Raw genomic sequence first — 27913 nt, forward strand, 5'->3', positions numbered from 1 at the left:
AGAGCATACACACATAAAATATGTTAATTGTTATTTTATTGTAGAGGAAAAAATATCCTGTAATATTTGTTAAATAACAATACTTCCTGACAAAAATCATTCTTCAGGGTTTTTGAGCCTCACCATCTCGTCAGACATAGTGAGCCATCCCTCACCCTTGTAATAAGCTTCATTAATATTGGCATAAACCACAGGAAAACCCAAAGATTTTCTAAATGGCTTCCCAATTTCTACATAGATGCCCTTAATAATTCCAAAGGTAAACAACAAACATATTGGTGGAGAAATTAGGATAGATTAGAGGGGAAAAAAATATTAACACAACTGGTGAATCAAGAACAAAGGGCATAGATAAGTATTCATTATACCATTCTTTCAACTTAATTTTTTCATTACAGATAAACTGAAGAGTTGTCTTAGCATTATCATGCCATTTTCCACACTTGCCTAAAAAGTACAGCCAATTATTTCTTTTTAAACCAGAAACAGAAAAATTAGTTCTCCCCCAGGTTATACTCACTTTCAATTCTGTCTAAAAAAGCTTCCAGAGTTTTCTGGAAAGTTTAAATTAAGAGGCTACAGTACACTGATATGGTTTTATAGTTCTTGGGAGGTGTTTGAGTCAAATTTTCATCGAAGGTCTGTGATGGTCACTGCTCTATCCACAACAGTCACGTGGCTGCAGCTCTACAACAGGCAAAAAGAAAGAAAGGGAAAGTCCTGGCAAATTCTAAGAAGTCACTTTTTAAAAGTTCTTATTTAACATGCTGATTCTGGCTAATGGTTTCCAGTCTGGAAGCCAGATCACTAGTTACATGGCAGTTACGGTGAGGAGCCTGGGATTCAGTGACTCCCCAATCCTAATCCGTAGGCCTCAATCAATGTGGGCCCACATACCTTCATTGGCTTTTCAACTGGTTGTATATTCTACAGTCATTCATAAAATATATATTTATTTGAAAGAACTGCTGAATTCATTAGTTTTGGGGGCTCACTATGTCAACCAGTTAATACAGTGCACCCACTGTCACATGGGGAATGCTCACTTTTGGCTTGCAAAAGGGGTCTTTATAACTGAAAAACTGAAAATGTGGTCACTTTTTTCCAGCCTGTTTCAACATCCTAGTACCTAGATATTTATTACATTCCAAGGCAGACTGACCTATTTATGAACAGATCTGTCAGAAAGTTCATTCTTATATTCAGCTAAAAGCTCTTTCCTTGAGGACTTAGTTTAGTTCTGGGAATCTTATGAAATCCACTCAATACCTTTTCATACAATACTTCTAACTTAAAGTTGGTTTTCAGATACTCCCTGAGGTTTTCCTTCTAAGCATCCCAGTTCCTTTCATGTGACAGGGTTCTGAGTCCCTTTTCCATACTGGTCACTTTTTAGTGAACCCAAAAGAAATAACACTCCATGGCTAGCAAGGAGTGAAGCAACCTATCACATTAGATTTGAGGGGCAAATTGAAACATACCGATCTTATCAACAACTGAAATTTTTTATTCACAGAATACAAGTTAGGGAAAAAAAACAGAAAACAAAAAAAAAAACTTCCTCAGAAGGTCAGAAAAAGAAATCCCTATTATTTAAGCAAAATTTCAGAAGCAAATATATCTTACCTATCTTAAGTGGCTTTTCCCCTTTGAATCCAAATCTCTTATTAAAGTATAGGCTTAGCTATAACTAACTAACCAACTAAAACTAATATTTAATAAGCAAGCTACTGTACCAGGTACTTTCTGTGTATTCCTTCAATTATGCCTCTCATTAACCCTATAAAGTAGGTGTTATCATCATTATCATCTCCCTTTACAGATGAGTAGGCTGAGGCCCAGGAAGATGAAGTCTAGTCAGACAGTCCTTAAATGGCAGAGCTACAACTCAAATCCATTCCTATCCCACACCACTTCCTACATGCATCCTTTTTAGGAAGACTTGAAAAGATGAGTGACAAGGCTGATCTTCTATGTGGGTCAGATAGGATAATGCACCTCATCAGCTCAGACTGTCCTCTCTGCTTGAATGAAGCACAGCCCCAATTTCTCCTATTTAGATACATACACAGAAGAGAGGTGGATCCTTGCTGTGTGGATGAAATCCTTTCTGGCGACAGGAAGAAATCTCTTCTAGTCCATGGTCAGTTAATTTAAAGAATCCAGTTCTGCAATAAGAAAAAGCAGGCCCAGAATCATGCAAAGGTGCTTCCCCAGTCTGAAACACATGCGCATACACAGAGTTCATTTTGAGACAGCTTCAAAAGTATGCTGGCACATAGGTCTCTTCTCTGGTGAATGAATCAGAGTTAGAGAATGACTCATCACTGCCACCACACTAGTTTTGCTGGGAGAATTCATAGTAAATAACAAGATTTAGAATGAAAAAGTTTAACTGAGATAATCTGTTTGATTTTGAAATTCTTTACTCTGACATCAGTCTCTTAAAATTCCTATTGCTTCAAGTCAAACACTTCAATTTTATGTCCTTTTCTCCTAAAAGCAACAAAAGATTGCTTTGATGCCTTTTTTATTTTTTATTTATTTTTTTTTGATGCCTTTTTTAAACAAGCATAGTAGGTGTATCAGGATATGGTGCTGAAAAGGTAACCTTTTAAAACAGCCAATTAATCCCACAATCTAGATATTTTAGAGAAAACAAGGTCTTCTAAATAGAGACCTCTTCCTTGCAGGCTTTTCCCCACTATCTCCCTGTAATGCCCTTCAGGGCATCTATGTACTTACTCCTGGAACTTGGGGGAGCAAACAATGGCTATTGATTCCGGCAACATCATCTGGTAGGAGCAATGAGTGTGTAGATCAACACTGGAGAGGAAGGCAGTCTGTGTGGGATGAGTCTGAGAAGAGAAAAAAAGGATCTGAGACTCCTGTCAGTGAGACAGCCGAGCCTGGCCCAAGAAGAAGACAGAGCAAAAGAGTTCTAAACAGCTGACCACGACCTCCTTCTCAAGTACAAAGCCACTGGCAGTCATAAGGACGTATGCCTAAAATTTACTACTTTTGAGCATTATAAATAAAGTATAGCTTAACAGGGGTATGTGAAGAAATTCAAAATTTGTAATTGACTGTCAAGACTTATCTGGCCCCTCATATGCTCTCTCTCTGAAACAGAGAGTTATCCATTCTGGAATAGATGGTAGATGCAGTCCGATACTTCAATGTGGTAGAAGTCAAGGACTTAACAAACCACAGTTGGGTGAAGGATTCTTCTTCCTGATGGAGGTGTTAAAAGGTCAAGCATGAATGTGCAGCTCTACAGGCAAAAATGTCAAATGCTAACCTATGGCTAAAGTATACCATCCAAGGATGTGAGAAGCAGGGGCCATCAGGATTTCAGTGGTAGTTAAATCACACAAAAGACCCTATCTTGTTTGGGAAAAGGAACAAGATATTGAAATTTGAGGGTAATCTGTTATAGCACCATCAAAGTTTTATTGAGCACATTGTTTATACACCAATGAGCAACTACATAATGCCTTATGTTCATCTTAGAGGGGTGTGAGTGTAGATAACAAGAATAGGAAAAGAAAGCCCCAACAGGACTCAAAAAGACCACCAACCTTTACTGAAAGAACACCCAGAAAACAAATAAATATACCTGATCAGCATTCTCAAACTTGCTGTGTACAAAATGAAGCTCCCGAGGAGCCTGTCAAAAGCATAGGCTCCTATGCCCTACCTTTAGAAATATCCATCCTGAAACTTTTTCTTTTTTAAAGCTCATTCATGGGTGCCTAGGTGGCTCAATCAGTTAAGCTTCCAACTCTCAATTTTGGCTCAGGTCGTGATCTCAGGGTGGTGAGATGGAGCCCCATGGAGCCTGCTTGAGATTCTCACTCTTTGCCCCTCTCCCTGCCTCTAATTAATAAACAAGCAAACAAACAAGTAAATATTTCAATGATTCTTATGTGCAGCCTCATCTGAGAAGCATCACTCTACAGAATGCTATGGCCGGCTCACTGTGGAAGAGGCCTGCAGGCCAGGAACATTGTAACAGAGTGCTGACAGCAAATACACACACAGGTCCTCATGGGGGCAGGTATGAACTTTGGTGACCACAAGGAAAAAATACTATTTAACAAATTATATGATCCTACAGACTATTAGGGACAAATGGTCTGTGCCAACACCTTTCAGCCTGTGGTCAGAAGAAGGAATTTTAACTGGGGATGAATTTTAACTGGGGATGAACGAGGCCTACATAAGCCGATCTAGGCCTCTGATCTAAAGTTGGGATAGCTAGAAAGATAAACTAGAGACACACAGCAGAAGCTCAATAAATCATTGTTCAACTAAATCAAAAAACCTTGTCTTAAGCCTGTCTTCTCTTCTATTGTGCTTTTTCTCCTTCCCTTCACAATTGAATTTCTTGAAAAAATAGTTGTGTCCCTCCTGCCGGAGACAGAGGGAGGCATTTTTATGAAGAAAAAATGATAAACCAAAGGAGCATAAATGAACACGGAGACCAAATGCCAGGGGCTGCCTTGGCGCCTGGCCGGGAGGGAGCAGCCTGGGACAGTGGTACGAGCTAAGGCAGGGCTGAGCCCAGCTGGAAGGCTGCTGTGAAATCTTGGGCTGGGGGGCCACCTGGTAGGGGGGAGCAATACATGACCACATAAACTTTTTGATCAGCCAAACTGATTTATAGCTGGCAGAGTACAGAAGGAAGAACTGATCTTTTGCATCATCCTCTTGTCAATTTTAGGATCTGAGCAAATCTCTGCTTACTTCTGTTTTTAACCCCCAGTTAGGAAGTAATGGTACAGAAATATCATAGGGGGGGAAAGCTGAAATACTATCAACTTCAGCCCTAAATTTATTCCTAGCTTGACCCTCACTCATTTAGAAATTCTTTTATTCATTTGTGGCTGAATTCTACCTGTAGTCTAAATAGTAATTATTCCAAAGTTCCCTAAAATCACCTGTCTCCCCTCCACCCAGGCAGTGGATCTAGACTGCAACCCTGTTGAATCAAATGAATTCCTCCAAAGAGAATCTCCAAAATCTCTCTGTATCTCTTTCTTCAATTCTATCTCAGAAAGATGAGTGTTTTCTCCTCTATATGGAGATGAGCCCCCTTTTTGTACTTTTGGTTTAATACTTTCCTACCTCCACATTATTTTATCTCTGTCCCTTTACATCTCCTCTCCTGGCTCCACTACGTTCCACTGAGCTCCACTGGCTCACTGGCCATACAAAAACATTCAGACAACTACATACAAGAATGTAGATAAACCTTAAAAATGTTGAGCAAAAGAAGCCAGGCACAGAAGAATACATATCATTCTATTTACATAACATTCATAATCAGGCAAAACTAAATCATTGAGGTCATGGCTATATATTTAGGTAGTAAAACTGTTAAGAAAGCAAAGGATTTCCAGAAAAGTCAGGAGAGAAATTTCCCATATCAGAGGAAAAGTGTGACAGGGCAGGACCAGGGGGATGGGAGCATGCCTCTCAAAATGTTTTATTTCTCGATGTGGGTCATGCATGTACATAGATGTTTGGTTCATGATTCGCTGAAGTATACATTTATCTTCATGTACTTCTTACATGTTATATTTCAAATATAAAGGTTTCAAAAAAACCAAAATCAAAACAAAACACATGTTCATGCCTTTCACACTAAACCATAGATCAATAAATATTCTCAACCTGGCTACTCCTTAAACCACCATCCCATTTTTTTTCCTTTCCCCATGAACTAAATTCTTAAAAAAAAAAATAAGAGTACATTTCTCTATCAACCTCAATCCCCATTACTTCTTTTTTTTTTTTTTAAAGATTTTATTTATTTATTCATGAGAGACACACAGAGAGAAAGAGGGAGAAGCAGGCTCCCTGCAGGGAGCCCCATGTGGAACTCGATCGCAAGATCGCAAGACCCTGGGATCACACCTGAGCCAAAGGCAGACACTCAACCACTGAGTCACCCAGGTGCCCTCCTCATTACTTCTTAAACCAGTGTTCCTCCTCCTCTGGCTTCTGTGCCTGAACACTGCCCTCACCCTGCTCTTACACCTCTTTGCTTCATTATCACCTACTCCCTATGCTCCCCTGGGCAGCCTGCACCCAAGCTACTGGTGACTCTCTTCTTGCTCTTCATCCTCCTCCAGTTCCAAGGCTTTCCAGGTCAGCAATATGGGGCGGTCTCCCAGATCCCTCTCCCATCCTGACCTTGCTCCCAAGTCCCAGCCACATTTTCAGCTGCCTGATAACTACCTCCACCGGCAGAATGTCTCACACGTACTTTAAGTACAACATGCTAAAAACTGTACCTACAATTTGCCCCACTTCTGAAGTAAGTTATCCCCCTTGGAGCCCCTGTTGCTGCTTGTGGGATGATCACTGCCACCCCCATGAGTCAAGCCTGCTCCCTAAGTCACCACTGACTTTTACTCATCTTCCTCTTACTCACTTCCTTCCCAAATGCAATGCCATGACTCTAACTCTCATCATTAGTTTCTATCACCACACTCTTAAATGATCTCCTTACTTCAACCTACTTTAAACTGCCTTTATTTTAGATATTCAAAAGAATGGCTTTGATCACATCATTGCTCTATTCAAAAACCTTCTTCTATTCTGCTTATCCACCCAAGACCCTCCAGAACATTGCTTCAGGGTATCACATTGAAGCTTATCAACTACGGGTTCCTGATATGAACCATGGACCCTGGCAGACTAGACTTCTCAATGTCTCAGGAACACAGTATTCTTTTTTTTCTTTTTTTTTTTTTTTAATTTATTTATGATAGTCACAGAGAGAGAGAGAGAGAGAGGCGCAGAGACACAGGCAGAGGGAGAAGCAGGCTCCATGCACTGGGAGCCCGATGTGGGATTCGATCCCAAGTCTCCGGGAAAGCGCCCTGGGCCAAAGGCAGGCGCCAAACCGCTGTGCCACCCAGGGATCCCAGGAACACAGTATTCTTATTCCAATGTTGCCCCCTGCATATGAAACTCTCCCTTAGCCTATCTTGTCAAGATTCTACTACATCAAGCCAGGTAGAGTCTTTCCCTCCTCTGAATTCCATAGTGCTGTTTGTATCTCTTGAAGCACTGGCACATCCTGCCTCATGTGAACAGTGATTACTCGTCTCTGTTTAATCTCCTTTATGAGACCAAAACTGCATCTTACTCAAATTTGTATCCTGCAGCAGATAAGAAACAAGTTCTCTTTCTTCCACATACTATCACAGGGGATACCCCATAGAAGGCAAATGTTTAGGTCATGGAATGCACACAGTACAGAGGTGTGTGGGACTGCCTCCTGGGTCATTATTTCCTGAGTATCGCAGACAAGTATGTGTAATCTCCCCCCAAAAAAGCAGACTTGTTTGTGTGCAAGCCTATTGCACAACATGAAAAGTACCTTGGTCTATGGAGTGAGGAGTTGAAAATGAATAGAAAGAAAAATGCAGAAATGCTCTTTAGGGATGAAATTATATTTTACCTAAATATCACCAGAAGGTTGCATACAGTAAGTAGACACTTGAAAATCGGCCATATTGGTGACCCTACTGATTTACATAAAGGTATATGCTGCTTTAACAATGACCAAATACAAGCATCTGAATTAACTTCCTTGGCTCATTAAAATATTTTGATTTATGTACCTTTTAGGAATATCATTTGCATGAAGTAGGTAGAGCCTATACAGTCAATATCCATGTATACTCCAAGGCCAGCGTCCTACCACCATTCACACTCACAGGGAAACTGGGACTTTATGGAAACAAGTTCATCTTCATTAAAACATTTTTTATTTTTTTAATTTTTTTTTAATTTTTATTTATTTATGATAGTCACAGAGAGAGAGGCAGAGACAAAGGCAGAGGGAGAAGCAGGCTCCATGCACCGGGAGCCCGATGTGGGATTCGATCCCGGGTCTCCAGGATCGCACCCTGGGCCAAAGGCAGGCGCCAAACCGCTGCGCCACCCAGGGATCCCAAAACATTTTTTAAAATTCAAAAAATTAGGGGTGCCTGGGTGGCTCAGTTGGTTTAGCGTCTGCCTTCAGCCAGGTCATGATTCCGGGGTCATAGGATCAAACCCTGCGTCTGCCTCCCTGCTCAGCAGGAAGTCTGCTTCTCCCTCTCTCACGCATGCTCTCTCTCCTGAATAAATAAATAAAATCTTTTAAAAACTAAAATAAGGGATCCCTGGGTGGCTCAGCAGTTTGGCGCCTGCCTTTGGCCTAGGTCATGATCCTGGAGTCCCGGGATCAAGTCCTGCGTCGGGCTTCCTGCGTCGGGCTCCCTGCGTGGAGCCTGCTTCTCCCTTTGCCTGTGTCTCTGCCTCTCTCTCTCTCTCTGTGTGTCTCTCATGAATAAATAAATTAAAAATTAAAATAAATAAATAAATAAATAAAAACTAAAATAAAACTAAGAAAATTAAAAAGCCTTAAGTAGTTCCCAGAAATCAGTACTATAGTGGACACAGTCAAGTATGCTAGGAAAGTTAAGTGTGTATCCAACAGAAGGAAAGACAATCACCTAAATAATCTGGACACAGTTCACTTTGTTCTAAGAAAGAAATAAGCAGTTTATAACATGGGGAGAGAGAAGGAGACTAGTCCTCGGAGAGCTGGGTATTGCTTACATGGATCCAGCCCAGTGTGATAAGACCCTGTTGATCCTGTATGAGGAAGAGCTCTTCTTCATTCTCAGTGTGGCAATAATCAGACCCCGCACTCTGCTTGGGGATGAGAACATGGGTAATGGTAAATTCATTCTTCATCTGTCAAAAGGAGAAAACAGCTAGCTTGTCACCACTCCCTGGCACCAGTGCAACCCCACTCTGTCACAGCAGCAGCAAGGTAAACATCTACATAAGCGAAAGCCCTTCCTGTACCAGAATGAGTCCTTGGTTTCCTTGAGTCCCTCACCTCAGTGGTTCCCAACCTTGGCTGCCCATGTGCACTGCAGCGGGCACTCTGCAAAGCCACAGGCACCCATACCCTGTGGGAATTCCTGGCTGCAGCCAAATGGGACTACTTGTGAGTCCCAAGAAGCTCCAGGATAGTACCATTTCTCTTCCTTTGCACACATCTAAGATAATTTCCCTCTTACTGCTTCTCTTAGCCCTTCTCATCCTCCAAGCCTGTTTCAGTCTATTCTGTTTCACTCATTTCCGCATTCAGCAGTTAGTAATGGGGTCTTCCTAGTGCCTCTATCCAATGACTTTCCTTCCTCTGAATTCCTAGTGCTCTACCGCATATACCATTCAGCATGCTACTTATCTTTGGGGATGTATCTCCCATCTCTTCAAAATGCTTAGGTACATCTTGTGGACACATGCTGTGTGCCTTACATATCATATATTCCCAGGCCTACCATAAAGCAGGTACTCAAAAACTGACATATAGGTAATGCTAGCTCTTCCTACCAAGTTTAGAATTACCTCTTTCTTACTAGTAGCATTAAAATAATCTGTTCAATTCAAGGGACCGTGAGTATCAATGAAATGCAAGGTCACCAAACTCAAAGTAACACTGCATTATGCTATCCCCAGTTCCTTCTGCAGAGGGATCATTGAATACAGTAACTGATCCCTGGATATCTTCTCTGAGGCTCACAGGAGGCCAAGGGGGAAGTAATAGTCTAAGCTCAGGAAAATGTTTGGTTTTTACCAGTTTTCCACAGAGAATTCCACATGTCTCCACTCCTCGGGCTGTGTTGGCACTGGCTAGCTGGAGAAACTGTGGACAGAGCCTTTCAGGTACCACCACATGGCGCAGTCCATCGATTGTAGGAGCTGTAAAGGAGAAGGGAAAGAAGTATGGGACCATGGGGAGAGCATTCCCAAGTGGACCCCTCAGCTGGCAGTCCTGGGAGAGCAATGCCAAACCACTGGGGTTCCCCGGACTGGGAACAGGAAGTGGGGATCTTACCCTGATGGATGAGAAGGAGGCTGTGGCCATAGCCACTGCAAGTACATTACTTTAAGAAAAGAGGCTTTAACCATTCAAGTTAAGACAAGGGTAAATTACTACTTAAAACAAGTTCCTGAGCTATTCAGAAATTCTGTCACAATCTAATACAAAGGATAATAAATAAATAAATAACCTCCTCATTCTTTTTCTTTTTTTTAAAGATTTCATTTATTCATGAGAGACAGAGAGAGAGAGGCAGAGACATAGGCAGAGGGAGATGCAGGCTCGCCTGATGTGACACTCGATTCCTCGACTCCGGGATCACACCCCGAGCTGAAGGCAGTCGCTCTACCACTGAGCCACCCAGGCATCCCAACCTCTTCAACTGAGCTTTTACTTTCATTTTAAATCTATCTCAGATAAGAATACTGGAGACTAGGACTTGCACAGAAATACACCAGGTATATTCTGTGTAATAGAAAATACTTTGGGTAACTAATTCTGAAGAAGATGTTAAAATGCCAAAACAAAACAATAACAAACAACACATTCTGGTCCTCAAAAGAGGAATGAATGCACAGAGAAACTTATAAACCTGGTTTAGAATGCCAAGAATGAGCCCCACCCTGGATACCAGAGAGAACACTGTGAGAGAGACCACAGGCTCAAGTTAGGGGGTGTCTTTCATGGTTACATTTTCATTTAAAAAGAAAAAGAATATTGTTTTTCAGATGTTCAAGAGCAAGCTCTGGATTGCTGAGGAGGTAATAGATCAAGGAGCAGGCAGTCACATGGCATCTGATGATAGTATCTGAGGACTCAGAACGAAGGCTCAGCACAGTCCTTTCCTTGCAATTCTGCAATCACTCACCGAGTGCACACCAGTGGGTACACTGTGCTCAGCCCACCGTGAACACAAATACAAGTAAGATTCAAGCCCTAACCAGTACAAAGTTAAAATCTAGTTATCGGCAAATAACACTACCAGGTAGATGATCTCAACTGCATTACAGATACTAAGAGCTCTGGGAGTCTTGAGGAGAACAGAAGCAATCTGAATGAAGGGAAGGGAATATGGTAAAACTTTAAGGAAAGCAGGTAAGGCAGAGACAGAGAAAGGAGATTATAGGTTCAGGGCAAATGCTAACAAACCTCCTTGGATAAGATAGCCCAGAGGCTGCTCTGGAAACATGACAGCCCAATCAGACCAGAGCACAAAATGTGGATGAAGGAATGGCAGTGGGAGACAAGTTGGCTGAGTACATGAGGCAAAATCCTAAAGGGCAGGCTTTGGAGTCTGGCACCCCCTGCCCACTCTTGTGTTGTCCTTGTAAGTGGATCTTCTGCAAAGCTGACTTCCCTAAATGCTACTTGAAAGCCAGTTCCTTCCCAAAATGATCTATTCTACTAATCAAGGTACATGCATCATTTTGCTGCTACTGTTACCGTCTCAGGTGATCAGTGGTGAGAGGAGGAAAGACTGCCGACAGTTTTTATGGCTAGACTGAATCATCACCAACTACATATGATATTTACCTTGACTAAGCTCCTTAAGGATTAGGAACAATTTTAAAACAAGCATAATTTGGGATGCCTGGGTGGCTCAGTGGTTGAGTGACTGCCTTCGGCCTAGGGCGTGATCCTGGAGTCCCAGGATCGAGTCCTGCATTGGGTTCTCTGCATGGAGTCTGCTTCTCCTCCCTCTTCCTGTGTCTCTGCCTCTCTCTCTGTGTCTCTCATGAATAAATAAATAAAATCTTAAACAAATAAATAAATGTCAACTGTTGAATTGTAAAGTGGTACTACAAATTTCAGATTTCCCTTCCAGAGGGCCAACAGTGGTCTCTAGTTCACTGAACATTTTGAATCTCTGTAAAATCCTTAAAAGTTGAGGGTCTGACTTTCAAGGATATCATGAGCTCTTCAGATAATCGACCTGTGCCAGGTAAATTATATGACTGAAGCAAAGGCCACTTTCATACAGTAGCCAGTGTGACAGGACACCGCACAGCAATACCGACCAAAGGGGCTTCTGTGGGATCCCTGGGTGGCGCAGCGGTCTGTCGCCTGCCTTTGGCCCGGGGCGCGATCCTGGAGACCCAGGATCGAATCCCACATCGGGCTCCCGGTACATGGAGCCTGCTTCTCCCTCTGCCTATGTCTCTGCGCCTCTTTCTCTCTCTCTCTCTCTGTGACTATCATAAATAAATAAAAAAATTTAAAAAAAAAATGGGGGGGGGCTTCTGTGACCAGGGCCTAATTGGTGGGATCATGGAGGTAATCTTAGATTGAAACCCCCAGAACGACACTTTGCCTGGCTGAACCCTAGGTGGAAGAGGACCTGAGCGAGTGGACTCACTACTTTCTGAGTTGCTCAATGCTCCAGGTTTTAAGGACCTGTCTACCACAGGTGGCTTGGCAGGCCTTACAGCTGTATTACAGTCCGCAGGCTGTGCAGATGCGACAGGTGCTGGGGGGAATATGTCTGGGGAGGGCTTCTCCAAGTCCGGCACCAGAGGCCCGCCTAGGCCAGGGTCCACCTTCCCAAACTCTTGCACGATTTTCAGCCGCTCCTTTTCCAGTTCCTGGTTCCGGATCATCTCCTCAAAGGCATGGAACTGCTCCTGTTCCAACTGCTGCTGTTTCTGCTGCGCCACCCTCTGCCGTTCCTTCTCCAGCTCCTGCTGGATGGCCACATTCCGGGCGAGTTCTTCCGCTTCCCTCTTCTACAAAGAAGGAAGAGCAGTTAGACTTACACATGATGCTCAGGTGATGTCACACCTCAGGAGGACAAGGCTTTGCAGCACAGTGATTTCCTAAAATGTACACCTGCTCTGGCCCAATTTCCCAACACGGAATTCACGTTGCCCTAGGCAGTTCCAAGGAATGGTCACCACTTGGGTCTAGCTGGCCACTGCAGACCTAGTCTTCAATTCCCACAGATCTCTCCCCAATAGCTCTTACTGATGCATTTTCTTCTTTACCGAAATCCTGATGCAATTTACTATCTACACCTCATGATCTGCATCCTACAGTTTTATTCTCTAAAGGTGCTATGTACACATTCCCTCTCCCAAGTAAGTCCACAAAACAGAACCAAATCCAAACTTGTACCTGTTGTATTGGGGGTCTCTATTGAATTTTAACCCAAAAGGAAGCCTCTGAAATTTTCCTTGTGATTAGTTCAATAAGAGAATGATATTTTAAACTAACAAGAAATATCAAGTAATAATCTCCTTCAATAAGGTTTTCACACACTCAGTTCCTTAGAAAGATATGCATCACTGCATATCTGTTTACCTCTCTGCTGATTTGCAATGTTAGAGTCCAGAATAGGACTCAGCAGAGCACTACAGAATAAGGTGGAAGGGCTAGCAGCATACATTCACATCTGACACAGACTACAGACAGTGCTTTGGGAGTTTCTCCACAGGCTCTAACTAACTCTTCTAACAAGAATCAATTGAAAATAGATTGAAAAACAATCAGTTATTATTAACAGGTATAACCAAATGTGAATCAACACCTCCAAGTTCACTGATCTAAATCCTCAGCCTAAAAAGAAACAAAAGCAAAAATGAACTATTGGGACTTCATCAAGATAAGAAGCTTTTACACAGCAAAAGATACAGTCAACAAAACTAAAAGACAACCTACAGAATGGGAGAAGATATTTGTAAATGACGTATCAGATAAAGGGCTAGTTTCCAAAATCTATAAAGAACTTCTTAAACTCAACACCAAAGAAACAAACAATCCAATCATGAAATGGGCAAAAGACATGGACAGAAATCCTCACAGAGGAAGACATAGATATGGCCAACATGCACATGAGAAAATGCTCTGCATCACCTGCCATCAGGGAAATACAGATCAAAACCACAATGAGATACCACCTCACACCAGTGAGAATGGGGAAAATTAACAAGGCAGGAAACCACAAATGTTGGAGAGGATGCGGAGAAAAGGGAACCCTCTTACACTGTTGGTGGGAATGTGAACTGGTGCAGCCACTCTGGAAAACTGTGTGGAGGTTCCTCAAAGAGTTAAAAACAGATCTGCCCTACGACCCAGCAATTGCACTGTTGGGGATTTACCCCAAAGATTCAGATGCAATGAAATGCCGGGACACCTGCACCCCAATGTTTCTAGCAGCAATGTCCACAATAGCCAAACTGTGGAAGGAGCCTCGGTGTCCATCGAAAGATGAATGGATAAAGAAGATGTGGTTTATGTATACAATGGAATATTACTCAGCCATTAGAAACGACAAATACCCACCATTTGCTTCAACGTGGATGGAACTGGAGGGTATTATGCTGAGTGAAGTAAGTCAATCAGAGAAGGACAAACAGTGTATGTTCTCATTCATTTGGGGAATATAATAGTGAAAGGGAATATAGGGGAAGGGAGAAGAAATGTGTGGGAAATATCAGAAAGGGAGACAAAACATAAAGACTCCTAACTCTGGGAAATGAACTAGGGGTGGTGGAAGGGGAGGAGGGTGGGGGGTGGGGGTGAATGGGTGACGGGCACTGAGGGGGACACGTGACAGGATGAGCACTGGGTGTTATTCTGTATGTTGGTAAATTGAACACCAATAAAAAATTAATTTATTAAAAAAAAAAGAGAGAGAATCCTCAGCCTAAACACTTGTGTTCTATTCTTTTGAGTTTCTGGCCTTTGCTGAAAGAAGTAAAATATGCCACTAAAAGCACAGGATCTGCTAAAAAAAATCATATTACAATGCTAGGGCATACCCTAAAAAAACAAAATAATTTCCTTCCTTTTGGTGTTATCTACTTACCTTTTCTTCATTATATTCTATATATTCTTTGGTATATCGTTTTAATAGCTCTTCCTTCAGCTCTTCTGCTTTGGGAAATGCAATTTCCTTTAACTTCTGAGACACAAAAATAGAAAACTGAGAATGAGGATAATTCCCAGCTAATTAAGTAGAGAAGTAAAAAGTATAATTAAGTCAATTTGGCAATGGTAACAATGTTTCTAAAAACAATGTAAAGTACCCCCTACTGTACAATACCTGCTACTTCATAACTGATCTAGTGAAATGGCCTTATCTCCCATTGCAGGATTTGATGCTCAGATGCGGACACAACTACTTTTACCTTGAAGTGAGTCTGTGCTGCTTTGAAGCTTTTCGATGGGCAACAGTGAAAGTGAAGACCCACCTTTACTGTGTCTTTCTTCTCAGGAATGACAGCCGATTTGTAATCTCGATGCTTTGGGAGCTTCTCAATAAAGAGCCTAAAGAACAGATCAAAATTATTATCATGAAAAATATCCAAACGTCCAACAGACTCTGAAGCAAAGCAATTGCCTTGTTCTGCAGCCACTGTTGAGATGGGTTTCCAGACATGCCAGGGAGGGGTCACACACATTGGCCATGTTCCCCACCCACCTTTAACCCTACGTTCCCCTCCTTTCCCAAACCTGGTGTGCAGGAAGCACTAAACTCCCACAACTAAAAAGATAAGAGGGGGAAAAAAAGCAAACCTACCCTGTGCCCAAAAATATACCTCTAAAGAGATTATTTTTCTTGTTATGACAGTGACAGGTTTCCAAAGGAAAGGGCCTCTGTCACAAATTCTTCTTCAAATAAGTTTGGCAACCAAGGGTAGGGGGCTGAGAAAACCCATGTTTTATGACTACCCTAGCCCCGTGATCTTAACTTTTGCTTCTTTTTCTTTGGGATTCGTGTTCCTTCAAAGCAGGATATTCTCTGCATCATATTAAGCACTGAGATGCTTACACAGTACATGTGTTGTAGGCATGTAATACGTGGATATTACATATGTGATGTGCCTTACGGTCCTGATGAAAAGTTCTTAGAGAAACTAAGTGCTAGATTTTCTCTTTCAGTTTTGTCTGTGGCTGTAAAGCTCAATGAGAAAAATAAACCAAATCAACTCACAGATCTCTAATATTTATGACATCTACTTGGGAAGAGTGAAAACAAACAGGAGTTCAGTAACTTGTCACAGCCCAAAGTGGCAGATTCAGTTGGCCAGTTTCAGAGTCTATTCTTCTAATCACTATATCACTCTTCCTCTACAGGGCTCCTGGAATGCCTAGAACTGTTGGAGGGGTACTGAACAAAGATGTCTTTTAATAGAATAAGTTGTAATAAATATAAACTGAGACCCAAAACAAATCAATTGAGGGGAGTTTGCCCACAGCTCTAAAATACCATACCGTAGTTGGGGACTAACTGACTCCCAATTTCTGCCATGGGTAGGAGTAAACGGAGGAGGAAGCCTTAGTAAGGAAAAGAAGCCGACCCCACATGAAAGCAAACTCTTTTTAGATGAGGCTTCCTCTCTTGGTTCTATATTAGGCACATGAAATTTTCATTTCAATCCAATCTGACAAGACCCTTCAGGCAGAGATGAATTCTAAAATAAAAATGATTCTAAAACTCTTCCCTTTGGGTTCATGAAAAAGATATAAAACAGTTTCCTTAAAGTCTGTATTTAGAATAAATACAGATTCATTTGTTCACCCATAAAGTCCTGAAAAAGATATTAAGATAAGTAAGACTAGTTAATATGTGCAAGAGACCTATAATTCAGTAACTCTGTCTGGCCCTACAAGACCAAGCTACCTGCTCATACTTTAGGAGGCTGAATATGCTTTGTATGGAAGACTGAATCAGCCAAGACAGTATCATGTCACATAAATACCACACTTTATATTCACGAGTGCTTTCAACCTAAAGGGCTGTGAAGTCCCTGAGCCCAGAGATTCCTGTATCTTGTGCTTCTCTGCATGTCCCTCTTTTTTTTTTTTTTAAAAATTGTATTTATTTACTCATGAGAGACACACACACACACACACAGAGAGAGAGAGAGAGAGAGAGAGAGAGAGAGAGAGAGAGAGGCAGAGACACAGGGAGAGGGAGAAGCAGGCTCCATGCAGGGAGCCCGACGTGGGACTCGATCCCGGGTCTCCAGGATCATACCCCGGGCTGCAGGCAGCGCTAAACCGCTGTGCCACCAGGGCTGCCCTCTGCATGTCCCTCTAAAGCCAGCACAGTGCCTGTATGAAGAGGCACTTAATAAATATTTGAGGCATAAAATGGTCCTAAGACCTTCAGATGAGCTGAGAAAAAAAAAAAGCCCAAAGTATAAAAAAGTGCATACAGTATACCATCTGATATGTAAGAAGGGGGACAATTCTCTATGTGTATGTACATACACATTTACTTTTAAATAATAATACAGGAAACCAAGGAATGTAGAGGGCAGGGAAAATAGAGTAGATGGGACAAGAGTGGGAATGAAACCTCTCAGCATACACCTCTTCCTATTATTTTGATTTTGAACCATGCAATGGAATCTAGTTTTTAAGTAAGGGTAATACTTCTAGATGCACACATGAATATCTTTCTCTTGTTTCAGCAATTGTAGTCAATTTTCTGAATGAGAAACATATGCACAGAAGGGTCTCTTGAAAACAGAACAGGCAACATAACCCATTGTCTGTACTGGAGGCAACAGCACTCAGCGGTGAGGAGGCAGGCTCTGGAGCCACCCTGCCTGGGCTCACATCCTGGTTTGGCCATTTACTAGCTGCGTGAACTCCTGAAAGTTATCCAGTCTCGCTACACTTCAGTTTATATATATATATATGTGTATATATATGTGAGAGGGAAACCAGTGCTACCTGATAGGGCTGCTGGGACATTTAAAGAGATTAAAAAAAGCGTCAGGCATAGTGTCTAGCACATAGCCAACATCTGCTTGATATATATGCTATATATATATGTGTGTGTGTGTGTGTGTGTGTGTGTATAGTGATTGCTATATTATGCCATATGATTGTTTTTACTAATAAATAAACAAAAACTGTGAGCAAGAACAGAGGAAGATGTTAACTCCAGGGCTAGAAGTGTTGTAGACATAGAATACCTGTGGCCCAGATGTATACTGTTCTCTGGGGTAAGATCTGGTTGCAGCTTAGAGAGGGTACCAAAGCAAAGATGGTAATTAGAACAATGAGGATAAAAAGATATGCAGAAAAGGACAATGAGGATAAAAAGAGATTTGCAGAAAAGGAAATCAACTTTACTTATAATGAAAGAAATTCAAATTAAGATAAGGTACCACTTCCATATATCAAATTGGCAAAGGCTTAAAGGTTGATTATAACCAGTGTACACAAGGATGTAAGGAAATGGGTGTCCATATATACTCTTAACAGGACTGAAATTTGATAATATACTGTGTTATTACAGAACTGTAATTTTCCTGGGGGTAGGGAGACCCTCTTCAAATTTTAAACTCTATATTTTAAATTCACAATTTCACCTCTAGGAATTTATCCTACATAACAGTACAAAGATATATATATATATATATATATATATATATATAAGACTAATCAGTATAGCATTGGTCACAAAAGTAAACTAAAAACTCAAATGTCCATCAATAGGGGATTATGTAATGAATTATGCTGCAACAACATAATAATTCACTCATTCATTCAACAGATATTTATTGAACACCTACTGTGGGGTCAGGCATTATTGTAAAGGCTGGGGATTGTAAAGGGAGTGAGATTTTAGATAGGGCAACTAAGAAAAGCATTGCTGAGAAGATGGCATTTAATTAAGGACCAAAAGAGAGGAAGCCATGAAGAGGTCTGGAACAACACAATTCCAGGCAAAAGAAATAGCCCTGAGGAGAATGAGATGGATCAGTATGTCCTGATATGGAAAGATATGACTGTTAAGAAAGCAAGTTGTAGAATAAAATATATTGTATGATTTCATTCACACTTTAAGAAAAAAGGGATAAACACGTGAGCCTATGTGCTTCCATGGACATAAACATTTTCCTATACACACAAGAAATAACAGTGGTTATCTCTGGTGGATATGACTCTCCTTTCCACTGTAGTATTTCTCTTGCCAGATTGTTTGAAAAAAAAAATTTGTTTAAAAAAATTTGTTTTAATTTAATCATGAATATTACTTTTCTATTCAAATAACAAATTCAGAGTCAAGCAGAAAACCTATAACATGGGATTATAGATTATAGTGAGCATGACCAGAGATCCCAGTCTATAAGCCTCAAACCCAGGGGAAAACATTTTCAATACAGGTAACAGATCATTTTCAGGAAGCAGGTCTGTGTTACAGGAGGCTCACACAGCAGACAAGAATTGCCGAAGTCCTCTGTAACTCCCTTCTATGTAGCCTAGTCAATGACCATAAAAAGCTGTGAAAGAATTCACCGCCTGAATAACTGTCTGTGCTCATCATGAAAATATGTACTGATTTAATATGCTGAAGATCCTGCTATACTGGGGTCTGCAAAAGGCAAAGTATTCCTGCAGGAGGGAAAACCTCTGAGAGGCAAATGTGCTTCAGATCATTAAGATGCCTGAACTGCCCCTGGGAAAAGAACAAACATGCCTTTTAAAATCCGGAATTAAAGTATCCACAAAAGGTCTAGAGCAATGACCTGCAATAGTGGAGGAGGCAGAGGAGCAGTAAGGTAGATGCTGGCTCCCCTCCCTCCTCTCTCCTCAGTTGTAATAATTGCCAAAGTGAGCCATTGTTACTAACAAGAATATACCAAGTAAAATGCGGTGCAAAAACAGACTGAGAATATTAAGCCAGAGGTTTTTTGCAAGTCCTACAGCTTGTCAGTTCACAAAATCAGAATTAGGGCCTTAAAGATACCTGTGAGAAAAGTGAAAATAGCTACATTTATTGCTTCCGGTCAAGCCAATCCAAAAGTTCCAAATTAAACTCCATATCTAACTAAGTAAGTAAATGAGCTGCTGCAGCCCACCCCCTTCTCCCTGAGCTCTCTTCCAGGCCCACTTGAAGGTACTAAATGGTCCCATAAGTGGACACCATATACAGGGACAGATCCCCATATTGATCTTGCTGTTAACATGGATATTCGTGTCAAAGTAACCTCAAGTCATAGAACGAAATTGATTTAAGTATCTGTGTATTCTTAATCCTACCCCCTCTTGGCTATTCAAGAGTTTATTGCTACAGTTAAGCCCTTTTTGTGTTGTCCCATCAGCTTCTCCTTCTCCACAGGTTCCTTTCCATCAGCAAAAATCTACTCCAGAATCTCCCATCTCAAAATACATACCACATATTCATGCACTCCTTGTCCCCCTTCAATTACTTCTTCATTTTTCCACTTACTCTCTGTCCAAACTCCTCCAAAGAGTTATCTATGCCAGGGCTTGGCAAACTAGTATATCCAGTCTGGCTTGCCATCTGTATCTGTAAGTGAGGTTTTGTCGGAACACAGCCACACCCATTCGTTCCTGTGTTATCATACTATAGTCAGAGGTTGTGACAAGGTTCAAATGGCCTACAAAGCCAGAAACATTTACTATCTGGCCCTTTACAGAAAAAATTTGCCAACCCCCAGACTGTACTTACGGTGTTTACGTTCTTTTTTTTTTTTTAAAGATTTTATTTATTTATTCGTGAAAAGACACAAGAGAGAGAAGCAGAGACACAGGGAGAGGGAGGAGAAGCGGGCTCTATGCAGAGAGCCCGATATGGGACTCGATCCCAGAACTCCAGGATCACGCCCTGAACCAAAGGAAAGATGCTCAACCGCTGAGCCACCCAGGCGTCCCTGGTATTTACTTTCTTATTGTCCACTCACTTTTCAGCCCACTCCAATCTAATGTCTTCATAGTCCTTCCAATGAAACTGATTACCAAGATCACCAATCACATCACAACAGCAAACCCAAAACCTCACCTACTCCATCTGACCCATTCTGATACACTGCTACTCTCCTGCATATACTGGCCTCTTTTGGTTCCTATGACACCACTTTCTCCTGGATTTCCTGCTGCTTCTCAAATCTCCCATCAAGTCTTATCTGTTGCCCCCTCCCTACCCAACCAACCTCAGGGGTCTTCTTATTCTATAGTCTTATTAACAAGGTTTCTGATCTTTCAATGTATCACGAATCTTCCTGGCACCTGATGAACCCTATGGACTCCTTCTTAGAATATTTTTTTAAAGATATAAAATGTGAAGAGTTACAAAAGAAACCAATTCTACTGAAATACAGTTTTCAAAATATAAAAATTGCACTATGGGGACGCCTGGGTGGCTCAGCAGTTGAGCTGCCTTCCGCCCAGGGCAAGATCCTGGAGTTCCGGGATCAAGTCCCACATTGGGCTCCTGGCATGGAGCCTACTTCTCCCTCTGTCTCTGCCTCTCCCTCTGTCTCTGCCTCTCCCTCTCTCTCTCATGAATAAATAATCTTTTTTTAAAAAAATTGCACTATGTGCTTCTTTTTTGATATACCGTTAATATGTTAAAAAAAAAACAGGATCTAATCATGGCTTTAATAACTGTATTGCAATTAAGGAGTAGAGGTAAGCATAAATGCTGTTTTGGGATAGCAGTATCCATCATAATGTGTATTAATTTCCATTGGTGACAATATAACAAATATTATTAATGCTACTGTGAAATGGAAGGAAATGCTAAATTTCAGTTAGAGGTTAGTAAATAAGAAAAGTTTTCTCAACCAAGTTTGTGGAATCTAAATTCTATAATGAATCCCCATGAGGTTCCTGAACCCGCCCCCCCCCCAAGTAAGACCTATATACCAGAAGATCTTAGCAGTTCTCATGGCTTCAGAACCACCCATATGCCAAGGACTTCTGGGTTTGTATCTGCAAGCCAGACCTCTCCTCAGTTCAAGCTGGAATGTCCAACTTCCTACCGTGTATTTCACAGGCATCTTAAACTTAACACCTTCCTGTGTCAAAGAAGCCAGGCCTGTATTCTTGAATCTCCTCCCTACTCAATCCCTTTTTCTTTTTTCTTTTTTTTTAAGGTTTTATTCATTTATTCACGAGAGACACAGAGAGAGAGTGAGGCAGAGACACAGGCAGAGGGAGAAGCAGATTCCATGCAGAGAGCCCGATGTGGGATTCGATCCCGGGACTCCAGGATCACACCCTGGGCTGAAGGCAGGAGCTAAACCGCTGAGCCATCCAGGGATCCCCTCTCAACCCCTTTTCTATACCATTCTCCCCATCTAAATGGGCCAGCACATCCTAAGTTACTCAGGGCAGAAACCTGAGGTCAACCTTGACACCATCATCCTTGCCAAAATGTCAGTCAGTCCCATGGGCTCTAACTCCACAACGCCAAATCCACCTGCTGCTTTTCATACTGCCACACTCCTTCATGCCATTGCTCTCTCTCTTGAATTGCCATAAGATTTTCCTAATCTGGGATGCCTGGGTGGCTCAGTGGTTGAGTGTTTGACTTCGGCCCAGGACGTGAACCCGGAGTCCTGGGATCAAGTCCCACATCGGGCTCCCTGCATGGAGCCTGCTTCTCCCTCTGCCTGTGTCTCTGCCTCTCTCTCTGTCTCTCTGTCTCTCTCATGAATAAATAAATAAAATCTTAAAACAAAAAAAAGATTTTCCTAATCTCCCTGATTTCTCTTAACACATCCTCCACTATATACCACATCATAGCTGAAATTTATATTTTTAGAATATAAGTAAAATTAGGTCATAACCTCACTTAAAACTCTGCAATGGCTTTCTAATTCTGTCAAGATAAAATGCAAACTCCTAACCGTGGCCTGCATGATTCGGCCCCACCTGCCTTTCCAGTCTCATCTTCTTCCTCCTCACTTGCTCCATTCCAAACACACTGGTGTTCTTTCAATCCTCAGGACACACTAAGGTATTTCTACTTAAGAGCTTCTGAACACACAGTAACGCCTGTTTTAAACACTCTGTTCCATACTCTTGGAATGACCAACTCCATGGCACCCTTCAAGTTTCAGTGTAAAATTGTTTCTATTTGATACCCTTGGTTATTCTGTCACAGCCCTCTCTTTCTTGCTTTCCTAGCATATGCCTTACTTTGTGACAGTTATTTGCTTACCTGTTTATTATCTTCTCCCATAACCAGAAAGATACATCAGTAACGGCAGGAGCCATTTTACTTCCTATGTATCCAGGACCTAGAGCAGTGCCAAGTTAATGGAAAATGCACACAATACATATTTGTTGAATGAATATGGTCCCTGCCCTCAAAGCACTTTCTATGAGGGGCAACAGGACCCAGAAGGTTCTCCAGAAAATATTTGATAGAGTGATTCCATGATTCTATTTAACTTTCTCAACCATAATTCTTTGAAGAATTGTGCCCTGGGGCCTCATTTTGGGAGAACTCTCCACCAGATTGCTGGAAATATACAAGAATACTATTTCTGTCAGCAGCAGAAGAAAGGACAGTAGTCAAAGAAACTTCTCAGGAAAATAAGTTTTGTGCCCACTGTGCTGAAGAATGAAAAACTCTTAATAGCAAAGAGAGGCAAAAATGTAATTATAATTCTATGTAACTTTATCAACATTGAAATCACATAAGAGGGCATGATGGCATGGATGGACTGCACAATCTCTAAGGAGACAAGCACTACTTCTAAACTTAAAAAATAAAGAAACAACAGCTGTTCTTTTTCTACCAAAGGGACTCTTAAATCACAGTACAAATCCCAGGAAGTCTACTTCTATGCTACTTTTCTGTAGAGCATTGGTTCTCAACCAAGGCAATTTTGCCCTTTAGAAACCATCAGGTAATATCTGGAGACATTTCTGGTTGTCACAACTCAGGGAGGGAGTGAGGGGTGCTACTGGCATCTGGTGGATATAGACCAGGGATACCATTAAACACTCTACAATGCACAGGACAATACCCACAACAAACAACTATTTCTACCCCAAATGTCAACAATAACAAGGTTGACAAACCCTGCTGCAGAGCAGTATGTCATCAAAACCTTAACATGATATAACTGAAATGCATTTATCATTTCTGGGAGAACATGTAAGAAACTATTAACAGTGATTGTCTCTGGGGAAGGGCACCGAGAGTTTGGGGGAAAGGCAGGGATAGGAATAATTAGTTTTAAAATATATATATACCCTTTTGTGCCTTCTGCATTCTGCACCATATGTACATGTTACCTGTTCAAAAAATAAAAATAATCAAAAAATAGTCAGTGTGGCTCAAAACTATGGTCTCAACTCTAGCTTCAACTCATAGAACATTACCAAAAAGAAAACAAACAAAAAAAAAACCCTCAAGACCTATGTTGTAGATGAATCTTGAATTAAGAGTTAGAAATTTGGGGGGATCCCTGGGTGGCGCAGTGGTTTAGCGCCTGCCTTTGGCCCAGGGCGTGATCCTGGAGACCTAGGATCGAATCCCACGTCGGGCTCCCGGTGCATGGAGCCAGCTTCTCCCTCTGCCTGTGTCTCTGCCTCTCTCCCTCTCTCTCTCTCTCTGTGACTATCATAAATAAATAAAAAAAAATTTAAAAAAAAATGAAAAAATAAAAAAAAAAAGAGTTAGAAATTTGGGGATGCCTGAGTGGCCCAGTTGGTTAATTAAGCATCTGCCTTTGGCTCAGGTCATGATCCCAGGATCCTGGGATGGAGCCTTGCATCAGGCTCCTTGCTCAACGGAGAGTCTGCTTCTCCCTCTGCCTCTGCCCCTACCTCCCCACTCGTGCTCCCTCTCTCTAATAAGTTTTTTTTTTTTTTTTTTTTTAGTTAGAAAATCTAGGGGTGCCTGGGTGGCTCAGTTGGTTAAGCACCTGACTCTTGATCTCAGGTCAGGTCTTGATCTCAGAGTCGTGAGTTCACGCCCTATATTGGGCTCCACACTGGGCATGGAGCCTACTTTAAAAGAAAGAGAGAGAGAGACAGAGAAGATCTGAGTTTTGTTACTCTAAAGTGTGGAACAAAGCACTAAACCCAGAGCCCACTTCCTCACACGCAGAATGAGAGGACAATGTGCCCTACTCCATGTACCTAGAACTATGAAGATCAAATGAAACAATGCAGGTGAAATATTCTATGAACTATTAAGAGCCATACAAACACATTGCAGTCATTATTTTTCTAAAGGTCCTGGTATTATAAAAGAACAAAGCTAAAGATGATAAATGAGACCCTTTAACATTATTCCCTTTCTAAATTACACATTATTTCATTATCACTGGGGCTTTGGAAGCTGTTCCCTGTTAATTGCACTACTATTTTCTATTTATGCTGCCTACCCTAAGGTGCTGAGCAACTCAAGGGAAAGGTCTTATGGTGAGCCACACAAACTATAGGTGGTCAATACTGACTTGATGATTCGCATGATTATAATAAAGGTTAAGAAGAAAAACCTTTTTCTTGAATCACTCAATTTGTGACAAAATAAGTAGAGGTGAGGAATTTTGGCTCTGCTAAACTTCAACAATAACCCTATGATTAGCTGTCTCAATAAAGAAAGGACACAAAAAACACTCATCAATACAAAACATGCACAGCTTAACCATCCTCTCTCTTGCCTAACAGCTGGGCCACATGGGCACAGGCCAAAAAACTAGGTCTCTTACTCATGAAATCACTGAGTCATGAAAATAACACTTCCAGTACTCATGACTTTGAATGTCAAGGACAGTATGTAGGAGCTGCCTGCAAAAATGATTAATGCTAATGATGTTGTAAAGTTCTCTAGTTTTAGCAATTCTGAGCAGAATAAATGAGCACAAGAGCACAATGAGTGAGACATCAGTCACTGGAATAGAAAAAGGAAATCGGGGGTGTCTTACGTGATATACTTGTTATAGAGGATGAAGGCATGTTCAATGTTGCCTTCCTCAGAGTAAATGGATGCCATTCGGATAATCTCGACTCCAGAGCGGAAGTACCGTCGGGGTGGAATGTCTTCATTTATCTCCACTGTGCTACCCATCTGGGACAGGGCTCTCACCCGGTCTTCGGGCGGAAGGCTCACATCTCCATGGTCAGACATCAGGACCAAGAAGTTCTGAGACAGAAAAAACAGGTGGTATCAGTACCATAGTTCTCATCACCCCAGCACAGCCTAGCACACGGTATGGTTATCCCACAAACTTCTACCTTATGAAGAAATTAAGAGAAAAATACCAAGCACTGTGGCTTGAATCAAATAAGGTCTCTTTCCCACAAGAAGGCTGAGACCCTCAAGAAGCCCATATCACAATGATAAAAGCATTGGCCAACTCAAAAGCCTACAATACCTGTGCCATAATTAGGTGGTACAGGGAGTAAAACTGAAATGGGGGTTCTCTTATACCTTTCATACTAATCATTCCCTATCATTAGATAGCTTTGCTCTCAGTATCATAAAAGGATGAATGGCATCTTATATTTTTTGCATGATTTCTCCTACCAGCTACCCACTTCCATCTACCCAGTACGTGGCATAGTATATCAATGAACTTTCATGAGGACTGTTAACTGATTTCAAGTTTGTTCATTTTTATTTAATGACAATAACTCAACATCTTTCCGTGGTGTACTTTTTCATATCTGAGCACAAGGTAAGGGGAAATGGCCTGGAATGAATGCCCACAACCCTAGTTCTGTGCACTTAAACACTATTCCAGTCAATCCACAACATCATTCATTACGACAGATTAAGGAATTTAGATGTAAAAAAACAAAAACAAAACCCTTACGTAAATCTATCTTCAAAGACTAAGCACTCTTCAAATAACAAAAAGGGCACAAAGATAACTTAGGATGCAAAGATGGACCAGCAAAAAACCCCAAGGGTTTTCCCTCCCTGTGTTTCAAACTGCAGTAATTCTACAATCTTTCTAGATCTGTTAGATTCCAATTCCCAAACGGTATCAGTCTATATCATTTTCAAAAAGAATCTGGATATTCGTTACAGATTGAATTACAGCACACCCTGGCCAGCATGCTCTAGAATAAACAAACCATCGAAGAATACGTTTTGGAATTCAAGGCCCTATGTCAATTGACCCCATTTTGTCTTTTTAGTCTTAAACTTCACTCCTTCCCAACAGAGATCTTTTGTTCTCTCAGAATTCTGATCTGCCCAGAAATCCTCACATGTGTTTAATTTTTCTGTTTCCTCACTATTTTTCTGTTTCCCACTCCGCGCCCTCCCTCGGAGAGGCTTCTCTTGGCCAGTTCTAGCTCGAGGTCACACTTCCCCCAAACTTCCCCTCCAAACACTCTCAAGAATAGCACAAAAGCTGTGCGGACGACCGGGGATGCAGAGGTATTCCATCTCCCCCCAAAGCCGGTTTAGAGGCTCAGAAAGCCGCCAGCAACTCTAAAACCTTCCCAGCTGGCCTAATTCGTAAACTCGATCCAGAGCCCATTAAAGCTAACTGAAGCTTGTTGTGCCTCAGTACCTCTGCGGAAGAGGATCTGCGGGGTCGAGAATGGAAGACCCTCCCAAGACCAGCAAGCGGTGCCCGGGGCTAGAAGGCTAAGCAACACCCCACAAAGAGCAGATGCGGCATCCCCCAAAAGGGGGAAAGGTGGCACAAGGGGCTGAGGAGTTAAGACGAAGAGGAGGTCAAAGGAAGTGGCAAGCGTGAGCGGAGGGCCCTCCTGACACCCGCTTGAGGGCCCCTTCTTGAAGGCCCTCAAGCCCAAGTTGCCAACCCAGGGCAAAATTAGCCTGGTTTTCGGGTCTTCAGAGCGCGGCGGGCGGGGACGCGCTGGGCCTGGCTGGGACCGGAGCCGTCAGTGGGCTCGCGCGCGGCGGGCCGGGCAGAGGGCGCGGGGAAGGACAAGGCTGCAGGCCCCACAGTCACCGCGGCCGCTCCCCTTCAGATTCCCACCACATTCCCGGGACCCTTCCCCACCTGTCCCCGCGGACGCCACTCCGAGCTTCCGGAAACGTCACATCCGGCGCCCGCGCCCGCGCCCGCGCCCGCGCCCGCCGCTCTACCCATTTCACGCTCAAGAACACAGAGCCTGGGAAAGCGAGCTGGTGGGCGGGGCCAGAACCACCACCTGCGAAAAAACCAACCAATGAGGAGAGAGCTCGACGACGGCCATCTTGGTAAAGGAAAAGCAACAAGGAAGAAGGGGAAGCAAATAGTTAAAAGAACCAATAAGCAAGTTAACGTGTTATTAGAATTAACTTGGTTTGGGGTCGAG

At 42.1% G+C, this 27913-nt stretch overlaps 1 protein-coding gene across 4 annotated transcripts; it reads right to left on the reverse strand.

Annotated features, from left to right (window-relative positions):
- Positions 1-18: 18 nt before the first annotated feature.
- On the reverse strand, positions 19-27701 carry STAMBP (STAM binding protein). 4 transcript variants are annotated; one of them, XM_055312536.1, is made up of 10 exons: positions 27616-27701; positions 25558-25775; positions 15028-15166; positions 14706-14801; positions 12258-12624; positions 9656-9780; positions 8626-8763; positions 2746-2858; positions 2069-2168; positions 19-687 (listed from the first exon to the last, which is right to left on the reverse strand). In XM_055312536.1, the coding sequence occupies exons 2-10, from the start codon at positions 25758-25760 to the stop codon at positions 631-633; spliced, it is 1338 nt and encodes a 445-aa protein (XP_055168511.1). In that variant the 5' UTR covers positions 25761-25775; positions 27616-27701; the 3' UTR covers positions 19-630. The 4 variants fall into 4 exon arrangements, with proteins under 4 accessions (XP_055168511.1, XP_055168512.1, XP_055168510.1 ...); XM_055312537.1 differs by lacking the exon at positions 27616-27701 and adding an exon at positions 27157-27536 and having other exon boundaries at positions 8626-8721; XM_055312535.1 differs by lacking the exon at positions 27616-27701 and adding an exon at positions 27157-27530.
- Positions 27702-27913: the final 212 nt, after the last annotated feature.

This window comes from Nyctereutes procyonoides, unplaced genomic scaffold (genome assembly GCF_905146905.1).
Source record: "Nyctereutes procyonoides isolate TBG_1078 unplaced genomic scaffold, NYPRO_anot_genome, whole genome shotgun sequence".
Taxonomy (NCBI): domain Eukaryota; kingdom Metazoa; phylum Chordata; class Mammalia; order Carnivora; family Canidae; genus Nyctereutes; species Nyctereutes procyonoides.

Coding starts and splice junctions, on each gene's coding strand:
- STAMBP (XM_055312536.1), bottom strand. CDS start 25,760: ATGTCTGACCATGGAGATGTGAGCCTTCCGCCCGAAGACCGGGTGAGA. Junction 12,625..14,705: donor TAGAATATAATGAAGAAAAG/GTAAGTAGATAA, acceptor CCTTCTTTGTAG/AAGAGGGAAGCGGAAGAACT. Junction 688..2,068: donor AGGATCCACCTCTCTTCTGT/GTATGTATCTAA, acceptor TGCCTGTTGTAG/AGCTGCAGCCACGTGACTGT.